The 22,696-nt window shown below is 39.3% G+C and overlaps 1 protein-coding gene across 3 annotated transcripts in view; it reads left to right on the top strand.

Moving 5' to 3' along the window:
- Nucleotides 1–22,696, top strand: part of ralgapa2 (Ral GTPase activating protein catalytic subunit alpha 2) — a 330,072-nt gene that overhangs the window by 226,394 nt on the left and 80,982 nt on the right. For all 3 annotated transcript variants that reach the window (XM_078405597.1, XM_078405596.1, XM_078405594.1), the window contains one exon: nucleotides 2,339–2,466. In XM_078405597.1, coding sequence (XP_078261723.1) covers nucleotides 2,339–2,466 — 128 coding nt within the window. The remainder of the gene's footprint in view (nucleotides 1–2,338; nucleotides 2,467–22,696) is intronic.

The following is a 22,696-nucleotide window of genomic DNA, read 5'->3' as shown; positions in this document are numbered from 1 at the left end:
CAGACTTTGTTTCCATTGCCTTTTATGGAAGAGAGTTCCAAAGGCCCTTGACTCTCAAAGAAAAATAATAATTGTCATTGCCATCTTCAATGGTCGACCTTTTATTTTTACCCTATAACCCCTTGATTTTTCACAAGAGGAAACAAAGTCTCCACATCCAACTTGTTAAGACCCTTCAGAATTCTATATATTTCAATTAAGCTTCCTCTCACTCTTTTAAACTCCAGTGAATACAGTCCTTGACTGTCCAACTATTCTTCTTAAGGCAACTGTCCTTTACAAGTATTAGTCTACCTCTGAACTCTTTCCAACATGTTAACACTGTTAACTAAGAACCCCAATATTGTACACAGTGCACCAAATACCATCTCATCAATGCTGAACTGAAGTATAACTTTTGCGTCTATCTTTGAAGTATAACGTTCTTATTTTTGTATTGATTCCTTTCGCGATGAAAGAAAACCTTATATTAGCTTTGATAATTACTTGGTTTACCTGCACTGTAGCCTTTTGCAAATCATGGTTGCATATCGAGATCGCTTTGCACCTCAGAATTTTTCATCTAGGTACTCTGATTCCCTTTTAATTTCCTTGACAAAATGAACAATTTCATATTTTACTCTCTTTGCCAGAATTTTACCAAGTTAAACTATCTACATCCCTGAGTAGTCTTCATGCATTCTCTTCACAAATTACTTTCTTACCTAGAAGACGCAAGGAACTGCTGATGCTGGTTTACGGAAAGAGACACAAAGTGTTGGAGTAACTCAGCAGGTTAGGCAGCATTTCTGGGGAACATATACAAGGTGACACTTCGGTGACCCTCTATGTTACTCCAGCACTTTGTGTCTTATGCCTTCCTACCTACCTTTGTGACATTAGCAAATTTACTAACCATTCTTTCAATGCCTTTTAACAAATTATAAATGTTGAAGCCAGCACCACTCCATTGTTACATCTTGCTAACCATAAAAAGACTTGCCAGCCAACCTTCTTTCCACACCAATATGGTAACCTCCTGCACCATAAGCTTTCATTTTTTAATCTCAATACCTCTTGACGTAATACATCATTAAATACCTTCAATAAATCTGGTAGAGCTCCATTTTACCTACATTTACCTACAGAACTTTGAAAGTTTTAGTTTTCTTAAAACCATGTTGGACGTAACCAATTACTTTAATTTTTCATAATATCAATAATAGTTCTGAACATTTTCCCAATGACGAGTTAATGCAACTGATTTGCAATTGCCCTATCTGTTCCCTACCTTTTTAGGGGAAAAAAGGAGTTAGATGTTATTTTTGTAACTTTCCCCAAATGGAGACTTTTTTGGGGAAAATTAACATCATAAGTGATAGGAGTAGAATTAGGCCAATCGGCCCATCAAGTCTACTCCGCCATTCAATCATGCCTGATCTATCTTTCCCTCCTAACCCTATTGTCCTGCCTTCTCCCCATAACATATCAACTTCCTCAATAGCTACTCATAAGATTCTAGGGTAAAGTTCATTAGGACCCAATGATTTGTCAATTTGCAGATCCAAAAATATTCACAGTACCACTTGTTGGTAAATATATATTTTTCTGCATTCTTCCAATTCCCAACATGAATTATTTCTGGGATGTTTCTTGTACTATCGAAAACGAAAAGAGATTGGATTCTGCATCTCAGGCAGTAAGTTGGGAGGTACAGGGAGGCCATGATTTTCCGATGAGAAGCTAAAAGCTTGATTGAGGAACAGGTGGAGAGGATTCCTACTCCCTCTGTTTGCTCAGAGTGCTGGTAATGGCAGCGTCTTCTGAAACTGGCATCTCTTGTCTCCTTTTCACTGCTGGCAGCCTGATTTTAATTATAATTAAAAGCTATCCAGCACTGAAACTTGCCTCCATAAAAGTGATGGCATCCATAGAACATTTAACGTCACAATAGCACCCTTTGGAGTAAGGGTTGGGTTAATATTAAAACCAGCAAGCAGCTGACCCATAAAAATATACTTGTAGATTCGGCTGGCTGATATGTGGTTTCAAAAATCTTCCCAAATCTGTGGAAGAGAGCATCCTTGAAGTGAGGGATAAGACCTATTTTCTTTTAGATGATGTTCAGCTGTTATATAATATTTACTTTTCAAAGGCTACTAATTGTATATTAGCATGGTCCATGTAGAAGATTTTGTATAGAATGAATGAGGTCGATGTCGAGTTATATTTTTTTGTGTAAGCTTTTAGTGTAAGCATCTTTTGTGTAAACATTTAAATGTATAATAAGTGTACCTTCAGCATCCAGTGATTAACAGCGTGGGATCCCTTAACCATAAAGGTGCTTGATCTGTTTCAGGTCCCATTTTTTGGTCCCCTCTTTGATGGAGCCATTGTAAATGAAAAACTTCTGCCAAGTCTCGTACGTGCGACAGGCATCAATGCAAGCCGAGCTGTGAAGTGTCTCATACCCCTTTACCAGAGCTTGTATCCTTTTTCTGCTCAGACAATGATGTGTGGACTTCTTTTAAGGTTTGTTTCGATTTCCATAAACCTATTGATCAAGTTCATGTTCCTGTCAATATGATGATGATTAACATGTGGCTGTTTATTGGTTAATTATATATGAACTGCTCCGTTGGGACTTGTATAGATTTTGGATTTAATAATTCTCCCTTTAATTATGGCATATGTAGAATCGTGAAGTTTGATGGCAATACCTTGAACCAGTGATGGTTCTCAGAGAGAACTGATGTAAGAGAAGCTTGTTGGTTGTGTAAAGTTTGCATTTGTGGACTCTCACTGTTTGCTGACTTGAATGGGAAATCATCTAATGCTGGTATTCCTAATGGAATAACTAAAAATAAATGAGTGAAATTAGCACAATTTTATTGAGATCAACTTTTATTGCATTTTTTTGTGTGCTTCAATTAATTTAATTTCCCTAACAATGTAGATAGACAGAACCGATGTATTATTGAGCACTTTTGAAAATCCTGCCTGCTACCTTATTTGGTGTCTTTTCAGTGCACAATATGAAGATGTGATCATTTATACACCCTGTGTTTTAAACCATTCAAATTCAAAACCTTTAGCACAGAAAATGAAATAACATTTGCATCGTGACATTTTTTTAAACATGATGTAGATACTGTAAAGTTGAGGAAAATGCCTTACTGATGTAGCTTACTCTTTTCATAATTCATCTGTGAACAAAAAAAAATCACTCATTGTGACAGTGCTTACTGCTAGAACTGTAAACTCTGATTACATCTGCACTTGACGGTTAGATTAAGGAGAATTTAATCAACAGAGGAGATTAATTTGCATCTCAATTGGGGAGTGGTAGAAGAAAAAAGGTTACACTCGGCAGCCAGCAAGTTGTAGGAGAAATCTGACAAGACACAAAGCCTACACTGAATACTGCAGCTGAATGAAGGACAATATCAAAGTATGTGTTACCACAGCAACTTAAATGTTCATTGCTCTTTGTTTAACCAGTTTGTTCCACCTCCAGTTTAAATTCCATTTGGAATATTTTGGAGGACCAAGAACCTACAGTGCTAGGTTAAACCCATTGCATCAATTAGTATCACACTGTATCGCGACCAAGGTACGAATTTCTGCCAAAAATCGCAATAATGTTTATATGCCCCTTTATACTGTTCTGTATAAGATCCACATTATATATGTCCAACATAAAATTTATTTTTAGTGGTTTCAATAGGTGAGGTAATTGCCTTTTCAATCAGTTAGTTAATTGGCAGTTGTGTGTGTGTGTGTGCATGTGTGTGAGAGTGTCTTTTAAAAATAATACTTGATGGATTTTCTTTGCTATAGTACAAATAAATCATCTATTTGTGCAATATCATTTGGAGTTTAAATTTTGCATGCAGTGCAAATGCCTCAGCTACATTTTCAACTTTTTGTAACCTGCTACAATCTGAAACTATCTGACCCTAATCACACAATTATGGCATAAAAGCATTATTCAAAATCTGTTGTACTAAGTTTATAATATTGGCAGTAGAATTGGTAGTAGAATGATTCTACCACTGATGAGTTGTACTAATTTACTGAACACAGTAACTATAAAGCTTGGAATTATAGTATTTTTTTATTGTATACTGGAGGGGAGAAACATTAATCCTTCAGTAGTTCTTAAAATAATAATACTGGATTTTGTATTGTTCACCATAAAATTTAGTTTAGTTTAGTATGTTGTGAATTAAAATGAAAATGGTTATATTGAATTAATTTACTTATTGAAAGTTTAAAATGTATCTAAATAAGAAATTAAAGTAGTAAAAGAGAAATCTAAAGCATTTGATGCAGAAGTTATGCTCTTGTTCACTTGTGTCTGTTGTGGGACCTGTAACAGGAATATCCAAATACTGTTTCTTCACAGCAGCTTCATTCTAATTCTAATTTTCATGTATACGGCTGAGAAGAGGTCACAACATGAAATTTCATCTCAAAGATTGAGATTTCATTCTTAATCTGTAATTGTTCTTTGTACTTAATTTACAAAATGGCCTTTCAATTAACATAGGCTGTGTTTGGAAAAGTTTAGAAGTAGCACCATTTGAGTTATTATTAGTATACTAATGAGATTGTTTCTATTACGTTTTTTTGTTCTTTATAAAAAATGATTTTGGCTTGTTTGAGATAACAATCAATTTTATAAAAATCAAGATGGAATCAAATGTTGTTACTTTTTATCTATCCGATGTAATTAGCTTTCTCTTCTGAAATTTCATGTTGTGACCTCTTCTCAGCCGTATACATGAAAATTTGAATTAGAATGAAGCTGCTGTGAAGAAACAGCATTTGGATATTCCTGTTACAGGTCCCACAACAGACACAAGTGCAACCACATGCTGTCACAGTCTGCTGAGCGTCATTTACTGTGCACTGCCAACAAAGAGCAAAGTCCATCAGGGAATGCATCCCTCTTTGCTCCTGACGCAAAGGCTTGATCTTCAGCCCCTTGTGGCAAAACTGAAGCGAGTGAAGTATCATAGTAGGAAAGTAGGTGCAGTCTTTGGCAGCAGCCACCAGAAAACATTGAGTTCTATTGAAGACCTAGGACACAGAATTTATATCAATTTGGCTAATCATTTCCAGCTATGTGGTTAATGTCATAAAATGTTATCTACTTACTTAATGTGTATTTAATGTTAATTTATCTGCTCAGAAAGTACGATTATCTTAAAATTAGGACGCCCTAGAATGACATAGCAATATAGCAGCAGTAACCATTTTTGTCATTGTTGTACTGCTGAAAACACAAGTTACCTTGGGTGCAACAGGCAGGCACTCTTGTAGCTGCACATTTGCAGTTTGGGGCCTTTTTGCTGAGGAGAGGCCAGGTAGACACTGGCCACAGACACACTGACTTTGTTCTATTTTCGTTCTGTGGTCTGGCATGATATGAGAGGAACGTCAAAACGGAATATTTTGTTGAGGATATTTGGGATCAGAAGACCCGGAGTTGGTGTTTGGTGTCGAGTGGGGGAAGATTGGTACTTGATTATGGGGAAGACTGGGGATGGGAATATCAGGGTTGGAATGACTGGCACTTATTGTTGGGGGAGTTTATGGGGTCAGACAACGCTAGCCTGGGGATACATAGAACGGTAAAACACAACATAGGAGCAGTCCCTTCAGCCCATAATGTTTGTGCTAAACATGATGCCAGGTCCAACTCTTATCTGCCTGCACATAATCTGGATATCTCCTTCCCTCCTCCCCCCCACACACACACAATGTGTTACAAAATCAAAAAATAACTTACCATTCATCAAACTTACCATTCAGCTTATTATTTATTGTAACAGAAAAAGGATATTCAAAGGATGGAACACAGCCAGTATTGGAAGAAGCATTGGCATGAGATGCAAATGTTTGTCATCTAGCACTGACTAGGGTGTGAAGAAAGGTCTCGACCTGAAACATCACCCATTCCTTCTCTCCTGAGATGCTGCCTGACCCGCTGAGTTACTCCAGCATTTTGTGATACCTTCGATTTGTACCAGCATCTGCAATTATTTTCCTACACAGGGTTAATATCATTGTGTTCTTGGCCTGCTGATTTTAACAACTTTGATCGCATGAAGTGAGTGGTATAAATTGGAGAATAGGGTAAAAGACAGGCAAGGATGTTTTCATGTATTTTTAAATTAAATTTATCTCAGTGGTCATCTATTATTTTCTTCCTGGTTAGTCACAAAGCAGTTACAAATTAATGTTGCATTCCTCACGATTCATCTTCGTTCATCAATAGTACCTACCACTATGCTTTGGTAGCTTTTTCAAAACAAAAATCCATATTTCATGTTTTTGAACTGTTGGGGCTAAAAATTGACTTGTGGCCAAAACTGGTTAATGCCTGAGCCTCGGGTCAAATTCAGCATTATGCTTAGTTTGAATGTGAAGCACATATTGTAGGTGCCAAATGGAAATCTTGATGCAGCATTCCGTGCTTCCTTACAACATAGAAGCAGGCCATTTATCCCATTGAATCAATGTCGGCACACAGAGCAATCACGGGGGCTCCCAATAATTTTTCTAGTAACTTATTTTCCCTAATTTTCCATCAACTTTCCTCACATTCTACCATTTGTCTAAACACTAGGCTACATGAATTGGGCTATTGCCCCACGTTTAGTGTAGTTTAGAGATACAGCGCGGAAACAGGCCCTTCAGCCCACAGAGTACGCACTGACCCGCGATCCCCACACACTTGCACTATTCGACACACACTAGATTTTTTTAGATTTAGATTTAGAGATTCGGCAGAAAAACAGGCCCTTTGGCCCGGCGGGTCCGCGCCGCCCAGCGATCCCCGCACACTAACATTATCCTACACCCACTAGGGACATTTTTTAAATTTACATTTGCCCAGCCAATTAACCTACATGCCTGTACGTCTTTGGAGTGTGGGAGGAAACCGAGGATCTCAGAGAAAACCCACGCAGGTCACGGGGAGAACGTACAAACTCCTTACAGACGGCGCCCGTAGTCAGGATCGAACCTAAGTCTCCGGCGCTGCATTCTCTGTAAGGCAGCAACTCTACCTCTGCGCCACCGTGCCGCTGATGGATAATTAGGGATAATTAACAATTAAACTAAGCCAATTAACCTACAAACCTGTATGTCTTTGGACTGTGGGAGGAAACGGCGCAACTGGAGAAAGCCCACGCAAGTCACGGAGAAAACGTACAAACTGCGTACAGACAGCACCCGTGGTCAGGATCGAGCCAGGGTCTCTGGTGCTCTAAGGCAGCAACTCTACCGCTGTGCCACCATGCAAACGTGCACCGCAAAAAACCCACATTGTAACAGAGAGAAAAATAACTCTCCACAGACAGCACCATAGGTCAGGAATGTGCCCAAATCATTGGTGCTGGGAAGCAGCAGCTTCTCTAGCTCCATCAACCCAGTGGAGTGAAGTACCAGTGTAATGGCATTGAGAACACATGGGCATAGCTCACTGATTAGAGTGGAAGCTGAATGTGAAGGTGTTGGCTGAGGAAAGAGCAGAGTTATAGAGTGATACAGTGCGGAAACAGGGGAATGTGTTTTAGAGGAAATCTGAGGTAGAACCTTTTCACCATGAGGGTTGATGTGAACAGAAACCAACTGCCTGGGAGGTGGAGGAAGGTACTCTCATAACATTGAGAAGTATCCAGTTGAGCACTTGAGCTATCAAGGCACTGAAGGCAACAGACGAAGTACTGGTCAATGGAACTGAGAAATAGGTATGTGATGGTCTGCATGGAGTTAGTGAGGTGAAGGGCTGTTTCTGTACTATCTCTAAACTACCTCATCAAGCCAAGCAGTGTTAAGTTTTTAAATTTTGTTCTGCCAGATAATCAGTGTGCTAAAATAAAAACTGACACTGTTTGATGCAGTTACATTTTGGGTATGAAACTGATGGCAATAATGCTATTTTTTGTGACTTGTTAACTCAATCCTAGAACATTATAATCAATAATTTTGGCTTATGTTGCCATCGACAATGCCTTTCTGTCTGCTTGTCCTTTGAAAATTTCCAAGATTTAACTGTCATATGGGGAAAGATTGGAAAGACTGGGCTTGTATTCACTGGAGTTTAGAAGGATAAGGGGATTTTATAGAGACGTATAAAATTATAAAAGGACTGGATAAGCTAGACGCAGGAAAAATGTTCCCAATGTTGGGGGAGTCCAGAACCAGGGGCCAAAGTCTGAGAATAAAGGGGAGGCCATTTAAAACTGATGAGAAAAAAACTTTTTCACCCAGAGAGTTGTGAATTTGTGGAATTCTCTGCCACAGAAGGCAGTGGAGGCCAATTCAATGGATGAATTTAAAAGAGAGTTAGATCAAGCTCTGGGGGCTAGTGGAATCAAGGGATATGGGGAGAAGGCAGGCACTTATTGTGGATGATCAGCCATGATCACAATGAATGGCGGTGCTGGCCCAAAGGGCCAAATGGCCTCCTCCTGCACCTATTTTCTATGTTTTACACTACACACACCTGTAGTGTAAAGCATTGTGAACCAGTACCTAACAAGTTAGCTGCTGGATTTTTGAGGCAAAAAGCTGATGCCAGTTGCACTAGTCTTGGTACACCCCAGTGAGCACTACACCAACCAGTAATACATCAAAAAAATGAAGGTTGGCACACTTTTATTAGAGTGCTGGTTCCCTGCCTGGAAGGATCAATAGTTTAGCAAGCTGCTTGTGCTGTTTACCCATGTTCTGATGCTGAGCTCCATCTCCAGGCAAGAATCAATAGCTTTAATCTGTTCTTCTCTGTCATAAGTCACGCAAGCCAGAGCTTTTAGGTGGTATTACACGGTTTTATGGAGGCAGTTATTCACTGTGTGGACTTGAAGCCATGTTGTGGATTTCCAGTCTATATTCTATTTTTCACCCAAGACAATGACCATGACATTTTTGTCTATCTTTGCGTACACATAAAGATTTTTATTTTACATTTTGGCAGTTTCAGTTTAGTTTATTGTCGCATGCACAGAGGTACAATGAAAAGCTTTTGTTGTGTGCTAACCAGTCAGCAGAAAGACAATACATTATTACAATCGAGCCACTTAGTGTATAGAAGCATGATAAGCGAATAACGTTTAGTGCAAGGTAAAGCCAGTAAAGTCCGATCAAAAATAGTCATTTTTCTTAAGTTACTTTTTTTTTAAATAGTGCCTCACTTCTGTTAACAGTTAATTTTGGTGATCTGATATTTAAGTACCTCCTGGATTCATCTTAATATACAAATAATATGCGGCACGGTGGCGCAGCGGTAGAGTTGCTGCCTTACAGCGAATGCAGCGCCGGAGACTCAGGTTTGATCCTGACTACGGGCGTCGTCTGTACGGAGTTTGTACGATCTCCCCGTGACCTGCGTGGGTTTTCTCCGAGATCTTCGGTTTCCTCCCACACTCCAAAGACGTACAGGTATGTAGGTTAATTGGCTGGGCAAATGTAAAATTGTCCCTAGTGGGTGTAGGATAGTGTTAGTGTGCGGGGATCGCTGGGCGGCGCGGACTCGGTGGGCCGAAGGGCCTGTTTCTGCGCTGCATCTCTAAAAAAAACTGATCATTATACCTGCGACTACCTTGCCAAACCACCAATCTGAATACCCTTACATTTTACAATGATTAATTATATATTTATCTCATCCAGTCTCTGAGCTGTCTCCTGGAATACTGCTTGAATTGTTCTATCAGATACAGGATCTGATATGTTGCTTTTGGATTATAATTTTTTTCCTTTTAATTTTTTCACAAATCAGTGTTTTCCATCTATTCATTCCGCCATTGCCTAGAAATTCCAGTACAGTGCATTTAGGGTGGCACTGGAATAGCACAAGCACCGTGGTTTGGCCTTTGAGATTCAGTCACAATTGAGTCTTCAAGGGGGTGACACGGTTGCACAGCAGTAGGGCTGCTGCATTACAGCGTCAGATGCGGGTTCAATCCTGACCACGGGTGCTGTCTGTACGGAGTTTGTACGTACTCCCTGTGACCGTGTGGATTTTCTCCGGGTATTCCAGTTTCCTCCCACACTCCAAAGATGTACCAGTTTGTAGCTTAATTGGCTTCTGTAAAATTGTATATTATCCTTAGTGTGGAGGATAGAACTAGTGTACGGGATGATCACGGGTCGGCACGGACTCAGTGTTTCCCTGCTGTATCTCCACAGCAAAGGAGAGGTTGGCATTAATAATGGTTGAGCATGGAGGCGACTCCCCTTCACCTACGGCTGGCACTCACTGGCAGAATGGCACTTGGAAGTCAGGGGACTGTACATGATATTGGGAGGGCAGTAGGATGGCAAATTGTGGGTGAATGGAAGAGAACCAGCATTTGTTGAGAGGGAATGGATAAATGACCTGCCGTAGTTTGAATTGAGGGCACTGGGAAATTAGCTCTACATTCGGGAGATGGACGGCACTGTATTGCAGAGTTTATAGTCAAAGGTGGCAGTAGCTTGGGGGATGGAGAATTTTGGTATTTTTACTTATGATTCCATATGATGATGAAGGAACCATTTTTCTTTGGGATGTGAGAAAAGTGGGGGGGGGGGGAGATTGTTTATGAGGAGATTTCCATGTATACCTCTACCTTGCACCATCATTCCGTTTGTCATTTAATCTTTCTTAGGTTCTTCTTTATCACACACCATCCCTTTAGTTCTCTTTCCCTTTCTCCTCTTCTCTACATCTCAAAAATTTAAGTATTTCCAATTCCAGCAAAAGTTTGGTGATGGGAATCTAAAATGCAATTGTTTTAGATACAATATTAAGGCAAAATGAAATAATTCGAAAAGCAAAATCTTTGCATGAATTTCTCAACTTTGAAATTTTAATTTCAATGTACATGGTGTGGAGTGGTTTTGTGATGTTTGGTGATGAGCCACTAACTTGCTGACCAGAGATGATCTGAAAACCATCGATAGTCGAATGGTATCAATAAGATTTCCATGATTAGGCTTTTCCTGGCAGAATGCATGTTTCTTGCCAAGCTGAACAAGCTTGTTTATTGCCTAAGTCCTTAGATTTGTAAATATGATCCAATGAATTAATTAGTACAGTAATTACACCGTGGTAGAGTTGATGCCATACAGCGTCAGAGACCCAGGTTTGATCCTGACTGCGGGTGCTGTCTGTATGGAGTTTGTACATTCTCCCCGTGACCTTGTGGGTTTTCCCTGGATGCTCCAGTTTCCTCCCACACTCCAAAAACGTACAGGTTTGTAGGTTAATTGGCTTCAGTAAAAATTGTAAATTGTCCTTCGTGTATAGGATTCGGTAGTGTATGGGGATCGCTGGTCGGTGCGAACTCGGTGAGCTGAATGGCCTGTTTCCACTCAGTATCTCTGCACTAAACTGGAAACTAAACGAAATTAATTACAAACAGAACTGGATAGCTTGATAACCTCAGCAACAACACCAATTCCGACATTGTAAACGAGAAAAGGCTGGTAAAGTAACTGAAGATTATTGGTTCCAGAAACATGCTGTGATGTACGGGGATGGAGATGATTGGGCTGCAGCACTTACAACCATTACTCTATCTGCCAGTTATACTTCACCAGAAGGAAAGATTTCCCTCTGATCCCCACTGACTTCACTTTCTCCACTGTTCAGTTTATTATGGCACCAACATATTTAGGAATGCTGCCTTGATGCCAAACACAGTCGGTTTCACTACGTGGAGACACGAGACTGCAGATGCTGGGGTCTAGAGCAACTCAATCTTCTAGAGGCATTCAATGGGTCGAGCAGCATCTGAGCAGCCCGTTGAAATGATCCAGCAGTTTTTGTTACTCCAGATTCCAGTATCTGTCTCTTGTCTACCTTTCATTTAGTTCAGTTTATTATTATTGTCATGGGTACTGAAGTGCAGTGAAAAGCCTTTTTGTTGCATGCTATCCAGTTAGCAAAAAGACTATACATGATTACGATCAGGCTATCCCCACTTTGTAGATACAGGATGAAGAGTATAACGTTTAGTGCATGGTGAAGTCCGATTAAAGATAGTTCGAAGGTCTCCAGTGGGATAGATGGAAGGTCAGGACCGCTCTCTAGTTTTTACTACTCCGCTGCATAGTCTCTTCAAGACACACCAATGTTGAAGAAGTTTTCCTGTGCAGTCTCACAGCGATTGGTGCTGGGGCTGCACCTGTTCACAGTCTGTATCAATGATTTGGATGTGGAACGAACAATGTTGCCAGGGGCGGCACGGTGGCACAGCAGTAGAGTTGCTGCATTACAGGGCCAGAGACCCAAGTTCAGTACTGACTACGGGTGCTGTCTGTACCGAGTGGGTTTTCTCCGGGTGCTCCGGTTTCCTCCCACACTCCAAAGACGTCGTGGCTTAGGGGAAAATTGTAAATTGTCCCTAGTGTGTAGGATAATGATAGCAGAATGCTGGTCTGTCTGCGTGTACACGGCGGGCCAAAGAGCCTGTTCCCATGCGGTTTCTCTAAAGTAAAGTCGAACTAAAGTACTGAACTAAAAGAAGTGAGGAGAAATTGAGCAGGCTAGGACTTTATTCCTTGGAGTGCAAGAGGCTGAGGGGTGGTCTTATAGAGGTGTATAAAATCATGAGGATCATATATAGGGTGAATGCACAGTGTGTTACCCAAAGTAAGGGATTCAAAAACAAGAAGACATGTTTAAGGTGAGAGTGGCAAGATTTAATACAAACTTGAGGGGCATTTTTTTCACTCAGAGTGGAATCAGTTGCCAGAGGAGGTAGTTGAGGTACATATGTTAACAGCATCTAAAAGCACTTGGACAGGGTCATGGGTAGGAAAGGTTTAGAGGGATATATGGGCCAAACACAGACAAATGGAACTAGTTCAGATGGGGCATATTATTCGGCATATTATCCAGAGTCTGGAAACAAAGGGCCTGTTTCCAGACTCTATGATCCAAGTGTAATCTATGTATATTAGCTGAAGCTGAATGGTGTGAGGAGGATTCAAAGAACTTTCCCGAAGCATGGACAAGCCAAATGAATAAGCGAGGACGTGGCCCACATTATGTAACCTTGAAAAATGTGAGATTGGTTATATTTTCATAAGACATATAGAAAATCAGACTTCAGCCCTCTTCAATTGTATTGTTTTGCACCACATTGTTCCTGGAATCTTGTGAGAGTTTATTTTGTTCAAGAGTTTTTATTTCCCATTCTCTGTTAATGGTTGCCAAAATGCAGAACTAGTGTATCGTTTTTGACCTTTGTCGCAGACTGCCAGCTGTGATATTCACAGATCCCAAAGATTTTACTCTTCACCTCAATGAGGAGACAGTGTTTCCATTGGGATTACCAATGTGTCTGCTTCACAGTGATAGCACAGAATAAAGTAATGGAGTCTCCGCATGGCATATGGTGTCTAGCTTCATACAAAATGCAGAAGTATTCTTCAATCACTGACACAAAATTTGACTCAATTCACTTGATTGCTAATAAAGGCTACTTGCAGACTTTCAGGTTCATGTCATGTTTCCAGCAGCACCTATTGTGGCGATAATGTCCCAATGGATTTCTGCTTAAAAGAATGCAAATTTTGCTTAATATACACGAGGAAAGCCTCCATTTAAACTTCTCAAATCTGAGGTTCTTGCTCTTATGTTTTCCAAAAAATTTCTGTCTGCTTAGTAAAAAATAATCCTTCAACCAACTATTGCAGATTCTCTTAATTTAGCTTGCAATATTAATAATATATAGAATAAACAGCTAAAGTACTGATAGGTCTGCAGTTTGTTCAAAGCGATTTAAATTGTAACCTTTGCAGTGATTTGCAAATCATCGCATTGCTTTCTGCAGAATGCAGATACTTGTGAATAGTCTGGTTTGTTTTCGATTCATCTCGAGTGCAGTGATGAATGATGTCAAGATGGAAATATTAATGCTAAACAAATTGAATGCATTGTAATACTTTACTGCAATATATTACGCATTTAATTATTTTGATCTATTACAGCATAAAATGATGTGTGTGGAAGCATCTTTATTGTGTTTTGCTATGGCTGTTGGTTTATCAAATTTCCTGACCTGTTGCAGGATGACTCAACTCTTCTTCCAGGGTTCTTTTAATTGTGATTGATGTGCAATTAGCTGTTTTATTGAACCTCATTAAGAACTGCAAGCCTCTGCTCCTGCTACGAGTAATTAGAGTCCAGCTAGCCAGTTCCATCTGTTTCAGTAGAACAGTTTAATTAATGAACTTTTACACATCTATTGCATTGCCTCTAGCAGTCTGTTTTCGGAGCACTACGTAGGTTTTGCACGCTGTCTTTTCTCTACACAACGATTTGTGCTTTTTTTGGTTAGTCATGCAGCTGTGTTAATTACCAAAGTCCCACATCTTCTCAGTTCCGAGACTTTTTAATGTGAAATCTACTCAAAAGAATGTGTCTGAAGCCATTGTGTGATAAGATACAGCAGCAGTTAATTATTTATCATTTTCACTTTGATACAATTTTAAACAGTTCAAAGGCCATGATAATGTGTTTGGTCTCCATCACATTCCCTGCCTTCTGCAGTATAAAGGCTGTCCTCTTAGAAAGTATTAGCATTCATGTGAAAAATGCATTTCTGCTCAATCTGTGCATAGATTTTAGAAAGATTAAAGTGTGCATCATGCATTTTGTAACATTACAGGGAGAAGGGCTTTGAAGTGCTAATGATTTATTTCCTTTCTCTTTTTTTCCATTCAGAAATATTGCCTATTATTTTGTGCTGCAGAAAAGTGCTGGCTGCATATGGGGACTTTTCACAGGGTGTTCTGGTCTCATTTTACAGTTGATCAAATAATATAATATGCTGGGGAAATTTGGTTAACTTCTATTTAAAAATATATACATGATTGAAGAGGGAACAGAGTAAAAAGTGAATTGACTAATGACCAATGTAAACAAAAATCATCCCAGCATCAAATTGTGAACATGCTAGCAGCATTGGTTGCTATTTGTGCAGGCTATTAAAACTGTGGTCAATAGCAGAAATTGTAAATGCATGGTAATAATGACTCAACATAACTTAAAATATACCAAATCTCATTGCTTATGCATCTGGGACACATTCTCACCTTTGCAACTTGAAAATGTAAGCCACTTAAAGATAAAAGCTTCCATCAGAGTTGGATATGGAACAGCAATTTTTAAATTTGCTGTTAAGATATAATAATTTTAACGTAAATATTCCATTGATTTCCATTTCTAACAATCAAATTTATTTAAAGTTTGTTTCAAACCAAAAGTTTGGCATGAGAAGATATGGGAACACGCATTTTGATAGTTCAGTTGGATGAAGGAGATTTTTTGTTTTAATTCTGGGCATAGCAACAAAAAAAAGATTTATTTTTAATTTGTACATGATAAATAGCGTTCTAAGTGGCATGAGCAGGAAAAATGGTCTTTATCATCCGCAGACTGGCAAGCTAGTGTGGAGAGCCACAACCACTTGCAGGGAGTTGTTTGCAGTCAGCTGCCACAGAAGGCTGAGGATTGTGAGTACCAGGTGTTCTGCTTAGGCCGCCTAATTGTTGCCTTGTAATAGACAGCCTGACTGCACAGTATGGCTTGGGGCAAGGATTAGAAGGCTGTTGCAAATGTGCAAGTTGCCTTTCATTCCTTCCGTCCTTTTTATTTTGCTCATGTGTGCCGCTTTAGTCAGTTCAGGTATATTGTGGACACTTCTATATCTTCCGTATTATCATGCGCCCTTTTGATTTCAGCATGAGGCAATAAAGTCCTGGCATTTTGCTCTAATTATCTTTGATTGAACAGTTCATACAAAGTTGATTGCAGATCCCATCTGCTAATTACTGCACCCCTCTGACAGCCATATCAATTGTTACATGTGTACAATAAAGGGAGCAGATCTCTTTTGTTAAATAATAATCTGAAAATTCTGTTTGGAGGACTGTGTATGAAGTGAATCCTTTCTGCTGCACTGCTTATTTCATTGCTGGTTGTGTTGCACATAATATCCAAATATCTTAAATTATATTGCCAACCTTCAGACAGCGGAAAGGAGATATATATATATATATATTTTTTTTTTAAAGCAAACATGAACGAATTGTAAATTTTAAGTTGGTTAGAAATTGCTTTCTGGAATTTTGTCCATAATTTGTGCTCATGTCCATAAATTGCTCGTTGAGAAACAAATTGAAAAAAAGTTATTTGCAAAGGACTCTATAACTGTGTTACTGCCTTCTGTAAATAGGTTTCTGAAGCCCTGGAACAGCAGTGTAAAAAAATACAGCATGCTCCTTGGATTATGTTATAAACCATCAGAGCAGATTAGGATTATTTTTGGGAAGAAATGTCAAATAGGGACATTATAGAGGTAATTACATTTTGAAAAGGGTTAGGTAGCATGGTTCCATTAAGAGGTAACTTCAAACCAAGAGGATATTCTCAAGATATAACTATTATTAGATCACATTTACCAGAAGTTTTTTTCCACCACACCAGTGAGAATGTGGAACTCATTGCCAAATGGGCAACTGAGCAGGTCTTCATGATACATTGAAGAGATGCCTTCAAGCAGCTATCATCAGGAAGTTGGTCGAACAATAATGAGGAGGACGGATAAAGATAATTGGAGTGGAATATAAAAAATGACAAGGCCTAATTTGATGTAATTCTGTGGAATATAATTATTTCTTTGCTGGAAGGGAACTATTGCTGTAAGGATATTTAGGATTAATTTTCTGGCTGAAACAGTTCTTTTTTTTTTAACTTCTTTAACAAACAGAGAAAGCAAGAATAAATGATTGCAAGTCCATAGTAGTGTTTTCCTGCTTGACCTCTACCAAAAATATTTGAGTCTGCAAGTGGTCACAGGGACGCAACCTGTCGGCCTACTTGGATTTGTGTGCCTTGTCATTTCCTTGTGCTTTGGATCCTAAGTTTAAATGTTTAGACTGTGTGCTAGTGTTAAGTTAGTGATATTTCGAGGGCGGCACTGTAGCTCAGCGTTAGAGTTGCTGCCTCACAGCCCTAGAAACCCGGATTTCATCCTGACCTCCGGTGTTGTCTGTGTGAGGTTTGCATGTTCTCCCTGTGAACTCACGGGTTTCCTCCGGGTGCTCCGGTTTCCTCCCACATCCCACAGACACGTATGTTAATTGATGTCTGTAAATTCCCCTTAGTGTGTCGTGGAATCACTAGTGTGAACGGGTGATCAATTGTTGGTGTGGTCTTGGTGAGCCAAAGGGCTTGTTTACATGCTGCATTTCTAAAACTAAAACTACAGTTTGGTGTTAAAGTACAGTACAAATAGGTTACATTATGTTAAAATATTGGGGGGCGGTGTAGAACTATCTTGTTAATAGTGTTAATTATTTACAAAATTATTTACAGTCTTATTATTATAAGCGTAAATATTGAATAAAGCATCTGGCTGTGGATAATTGCATGGAATCTGTCTCATTCAACAGCATGCGAAACAAGGTCAGCAGTTTCCATTACGTTTGGATGTGGTACAAGTATATAAATATTCTTAAAATCCTAATTGTGTTTCCCTTAAGCATAATCGGAAAGAATGATGGCAAGTTTTGGAAACTGATTAATGGGGAATTGAAGTTGTAACTTGGTTGAAAAATAAAATTGGTTGTCATTACTTTAAAAGAAAGTCTTGTATTTAAAAATCAGAATGAATCTTCGTCTTTGTTTCATTTCTTACTTTTCCCTTATGGCAGCGTTTGCATCATTACCAGTCCCATGTTCCCCATCACCACAGCAACAGCTACCTCCAGCTGCTGTTACCTAAGTTGATTTTTCATTGTCGAGTTCTGTTGTGAAGCATTTGTCAAAGGAGCTGTACTTGGTGCTGATTTCAGACGTGTCACCAACTCTTTACAGGTGCCCTGTAATTGCATTTTTAATTGCAAAGAGAATTTTCTAATACTATTATGCTTTCTTTTCCCACTACGCCTTACCTGATGATTCACTGAATTTCACATTTTTTCAATATAAACATTCTTAGACAATGTTTATATGTCACTGTAGGAGACATTTTAACATTGATATTTTAATTTAGTAATACTCCTCCAAAACCTTTAGAACCATGTGTGGTATCTTGTTGGATCCTCTGTCCCAGTTATTCAATGTAAAAGAATAATAGACAGATAGATACATTGCTCAGTTTAGTTTAGTTTTGAGATACAGCGCGGAAACAGGCCCTTCGGCCCACTGAGTCTGCGCCAACTAGCGATCCCCGCACACTAACACTGTCCTACACACTAAGGACAATTAAAATTTTTACCAAGCCAATTAGTCTACAAACCTGTTCGTCTTTGGAGTATGGGAGGAAACTGGAGAAAACCCATACAGGTCACCGGGAGAACGTACAAACTCCGTACAGACAGCACCCGTAGTCAGGATTGAACCCGGGTCTCTGGTGCTGTAAAGCAGTTATTGTTGATGCTGGAAAGGGATGATTTTGTTTTAACTAACACTGCTCAACTTCCGTAGTTTTTACCTTGGCATTGAAAGTCAATTACAGCTTCCTTTAACCAACAACATATATAATTAGTATTCTGCACTGGAATATTGCTATTCTTTCTATATAACATTAATAATAATGTAATTGGAAATGTAAAGTAGATGGCTGCCTGTAATTCAATTGAGAAGTTCAGATAACGTGTTAACGTAGGTTTAAAGCTTGGAATTGTCTTCAACTCAAAAATGTTAATCTTGTAGCTTCTGACTTTTTTACGATATATAACTTTCTTTTTTGATTTTTATCTACCTGGTGGCATGATGCAGGCATGAAAGTAATAAACAAGAATGATACAAGATAAAAGTGTTTACTATTACTTGATGCAAAATGTGATTATCGTTCCAGAACGATATCATTTCCCCATTCAAAAATCTTGCTGCACCAATTTCATCCATTTTCTACACATTTTAATGACTGGAGTTTATGCAACCTCCTTTTTAAATTGGGATAGTTTTACAAAAAGTCAAAGGAATAATGTACACCTCAAAATGACTAACTTAATTATAATAACGAGGAACTGCAGATGCTGGTTTATACCAAAGACAGACATACAAAATAAAGTCTGAAGAAGGTTCCAACCTGAAATGTCACCTATCCATGTTCTCCAGGGATGCTGCCTGACCTGAGTTACTCTAGCATTTTGTGTCAGTGTTTCCTCCTTTGAAAGACCATTGAAACAATGATCATCAATTTTGGGGCGCTGTCCTGCAAATCAAGAGAAGGGAGAAAAGACCTGCAAGAATCCTCTTAATGGTTTAACTGATGTATTGTGAAGAGCTGTATTGTGCAATAACTCAAGTGTTCAAAATGTGACTTTGACACAAATAACGATTGGTATGTTCCCTGTTTTGCAAATGTGGGCAAATTCTCCTGCACTAAAATTCTTGTATAGAATGGACCGCATGATTATATTAATGAAATAATTTTTTGTCCGCTGATGAAGATCGTAGGTAGTTGCGCATTCTGGTTGCATCAGCTTTGAGTTTATTAAACAGCGATGCTGACGTGGCACGGATGTTGGGCAATCAGGTTGCAATGTAGCTGAGTAACTGTCTGCAATCACATAGGAAGCAGCAACAGATTGCGTAGAAGCATGTCCAGTCATGAGCAAGACAAAAGTCAAGTTTTCAAGATGCTTCTATCGTGTTTTTATATCAGTAAAGGATCATTTTAAAAGTTCCTGTGTTGGAAATCGGGGCTCTGGTCAACCTGAAACTTCTGGTCGCTTCGCCCCTTTCTGTCACTTTGTATTAACACTTGGGCTGCAAATAAACCTGCCTTTGGGAACGTTACTGGCGGAAGCTAATATGAATTAGACACATTTTTCTGGATTTGTGGCCATATCAAGTAATAGAGAGAGATTAGAATCATTAGTACTTAACTGCAGGCACTGTCGTTCCATTGATTGATAGCGTTAGGATGTCGTTATAAGTCAGGACAAATGCTCTTGTCTAAAATAAATTGAATCAGTCGTCTTATGGACAGAGAGTACGTGGTTTAGTTTGTTGTTTTACTCGACTAATTTGATGTGTTTGATTTTGTATTTGTAATATTATCAGCGCATTGATTGCATTTGACACAGATGGTGTTATCATCAATTCCTGCCAAGGTAATGTACAAATGCTTTATCTTTGATTAGATAAATTCCCTCACTATGGTACGTGAATAAGATGATGAATCATTTGAAATTCTTCGAATCCACGCAAAACCCTATAGAATGCATGTTGGAAAATAATTTAAATGTCTGTAAATATCTTCTTGAATTTCAGTACAAGTTGATTTTTTTTTCAAAGACAGTGGACAATATTAAATTTCTTATGATTTTTGTACATTTGGCTATGCCAACTGAGGAACTCCAAAGTGGCCTCACATGACGAAAAAAATCCCAGAGGTTCAATTAATCTGCAGTGGCTCTATTGCCAAAAAAGGCTTGGGAGAGAAGGCTCATTAAATATTGGGCCTAGGTATATCTTGTCAGCAATTTAACTTAGATTAAAAACTGTAATAATGCACATTGGGAGTTCTGTTGCAGGGTTACATGTGGCCTTTTCCCTAGTTTCTTTCCCCTGATGCATGCCCCATTCGTAGAACATGCCAGATAATTAGACAAATGACCATCGGCACCTCCATGTACACTGATAAAATGGGACAGTTGCATTGTTACACTGATCTCAGCGGAAGGCTAACTTAGGGATTTGCCTCTCGTAATCATGGTGAGGAGCAAATGCTTTCAGCCTGATATTTCCAGTGGAATGAGCTTTTCATGAAGGCTGTGCGTGACAACAAGTCCTTTTCACACATGCTTGACAATTGCCAGTCAGCACCTGCTCTCCTTGCGCAAATAGCTTTCAGGTACCTGAGCTTTGCTGACGGTCTGTGCTTTGCCAATTGTTAAGTGAAACAAGGATTTTGCACAATAAAAGAAGCAGATCGTCAAGAAACTGTTAAGTGCAATTCACCTTTCCTTTAATATGGATGTACAATATGAAAAACAGGACGTGCAGGAAGGAACTGTAGATATTGGTTTAAACCCAAGATGGACACAAAAAGCTGGAGTAACTCAGCGGGTCAGGCAGCATTTCTGGAGAAAAGGAATAGGTCGAGACCCTTATTCAGACTGAGAGTCGGGAAAGGAAACGAGAGATATAGATGGTGATGAAGAGAGATCTAGAACAAATGAATGAAAGATATGCAAAAAGACATGATGATCAAAGAAAGGTGGATCCCACAATGGTCCATTGTTGGCAGTGGGTTAGGTGGTAACAAGTTATACAGACAGTGAAACTCAACAGGACGACAGTGAACCGAGTTAGATGGTTAGGGTGGGGGAGGGATGGGGTGAGAGGGGGTGCAAGGGCTACTTGAAGTTAGAGAAATCACGAGTCATACCACTGGGTTGTAAGCTGTCCAAGTGAAATATGAGGTGTTCCTCCAATTTGCATTTGGCCTCACTCTGACAATGGAAGAGGCACAGGGCAGAAAGGTCAGTTTGGGAAGAGGAGTAAAAGTGTTTGGCAACCGAGAGATCACATAGGTCAAGGCCGACTGAGCGAAGGTGTTCAGACGTTGGTTGTTTAAGGAAAACTTGAACTTTTCCTGATTGTCCTTGTGTCTTGTTAATGTTCATAGTAAAATTAAATTTAGCAGGAAACTGAAGTTGATTGAATTAAAAGGGTAGACCAGATGGGAAAATTGATATCTGAGAAATGAAGCCATTTTCCCCACAGCATTATCAAACATTATTGTGGCCCCAATACATACCACAGTAATTTTGAGCTGATAATCTGGTGCTATTGGATAGTATTGGTAGATCCAAATTACTAAGTCACATGGTTGAAGCTCCTACTTTTAGTTCAAGATTATGTGACAGAGTTTAAAAATTCAACACGAAAATGCACAGTCTCATCAATGTCTGTCCACACTCTCAATAGATTTATATCCTGCAGGTTGTCCCAGAAACTTCTATACAAGATCTTTATTCATGGCCTGTGCTGCATTATTTTTAGCGCTATTATTGCTCCTTTGTGCAACCATCTGTAACTCAAATTGATTAACTTTTGGGGGGAAAACAGCTTGCATCAGATCATAAAGTGATGTGACAATTTGGCCCAGGTTTCTCATCGAAATCATACCTGCTGAGTTTTCATGTTCAATTTCCCCATTTTCCAATTTGAATGAATGCGAAGCAAACTTTCTCACTGATGGATCACTTGTCAAATGCACTCGCATATTGTTTTTCAAGTGAAATTTCCCAAATATATGATAGAAACATAGAAACATCGAAAATAGGTGCAGGGGTAGGTCATTCGCCCCATCAAGCCAGCACTGCCATTCAATATGATCATGGCTGATCATCCAAAATCAGTACCCCGTTCCTGCTTTTTCCCCATATCGCTTGATTCCGTTAGCCCCAAGAGCTAAATCTAACTCTCTTGAAAGCATCCAGTGAATTGGCCTCCACTGCCTTATGTGGCAGAGAATTCCACAGATCCACAACTCTGGGAGAAAAAGTTTTTCCTTATCTCCGTTCTAAATGGCCTACCCCTTATTCTTCAACTGTGACACCCCTGGTTCTGGACTCGCCCAACATGGGGAACATTTTTCCTGCATCTAGCCTGTCCAATCCCTTAAGAATTTTATGTTTCTATAAGATCCCCTCTCATCCTTCTAAACTCCAGTGAATACAAGCC

The sequence above is a fragment of the Rhinoraja longicauda genome, chromosome 9 (genome assembly GCF_053455715.1).
Source record: "Rhinoraja longicauda isolate Sanriku21f chromosome 9, sRhiLon1.1, whole genome shotgun sequence".
NCBI classification, from domain to species: Eukaryota; Metazoa; Chordata; class Chondrichthyes; order Rajiformes; family Arhynchobatidae; genus Rhinoraja; species Rhinoraja longicauda.
Note: the sequence above shows the minus strand (reverse complement) of the source record. Positions and strands in the feature narration are given on the sequence as shown.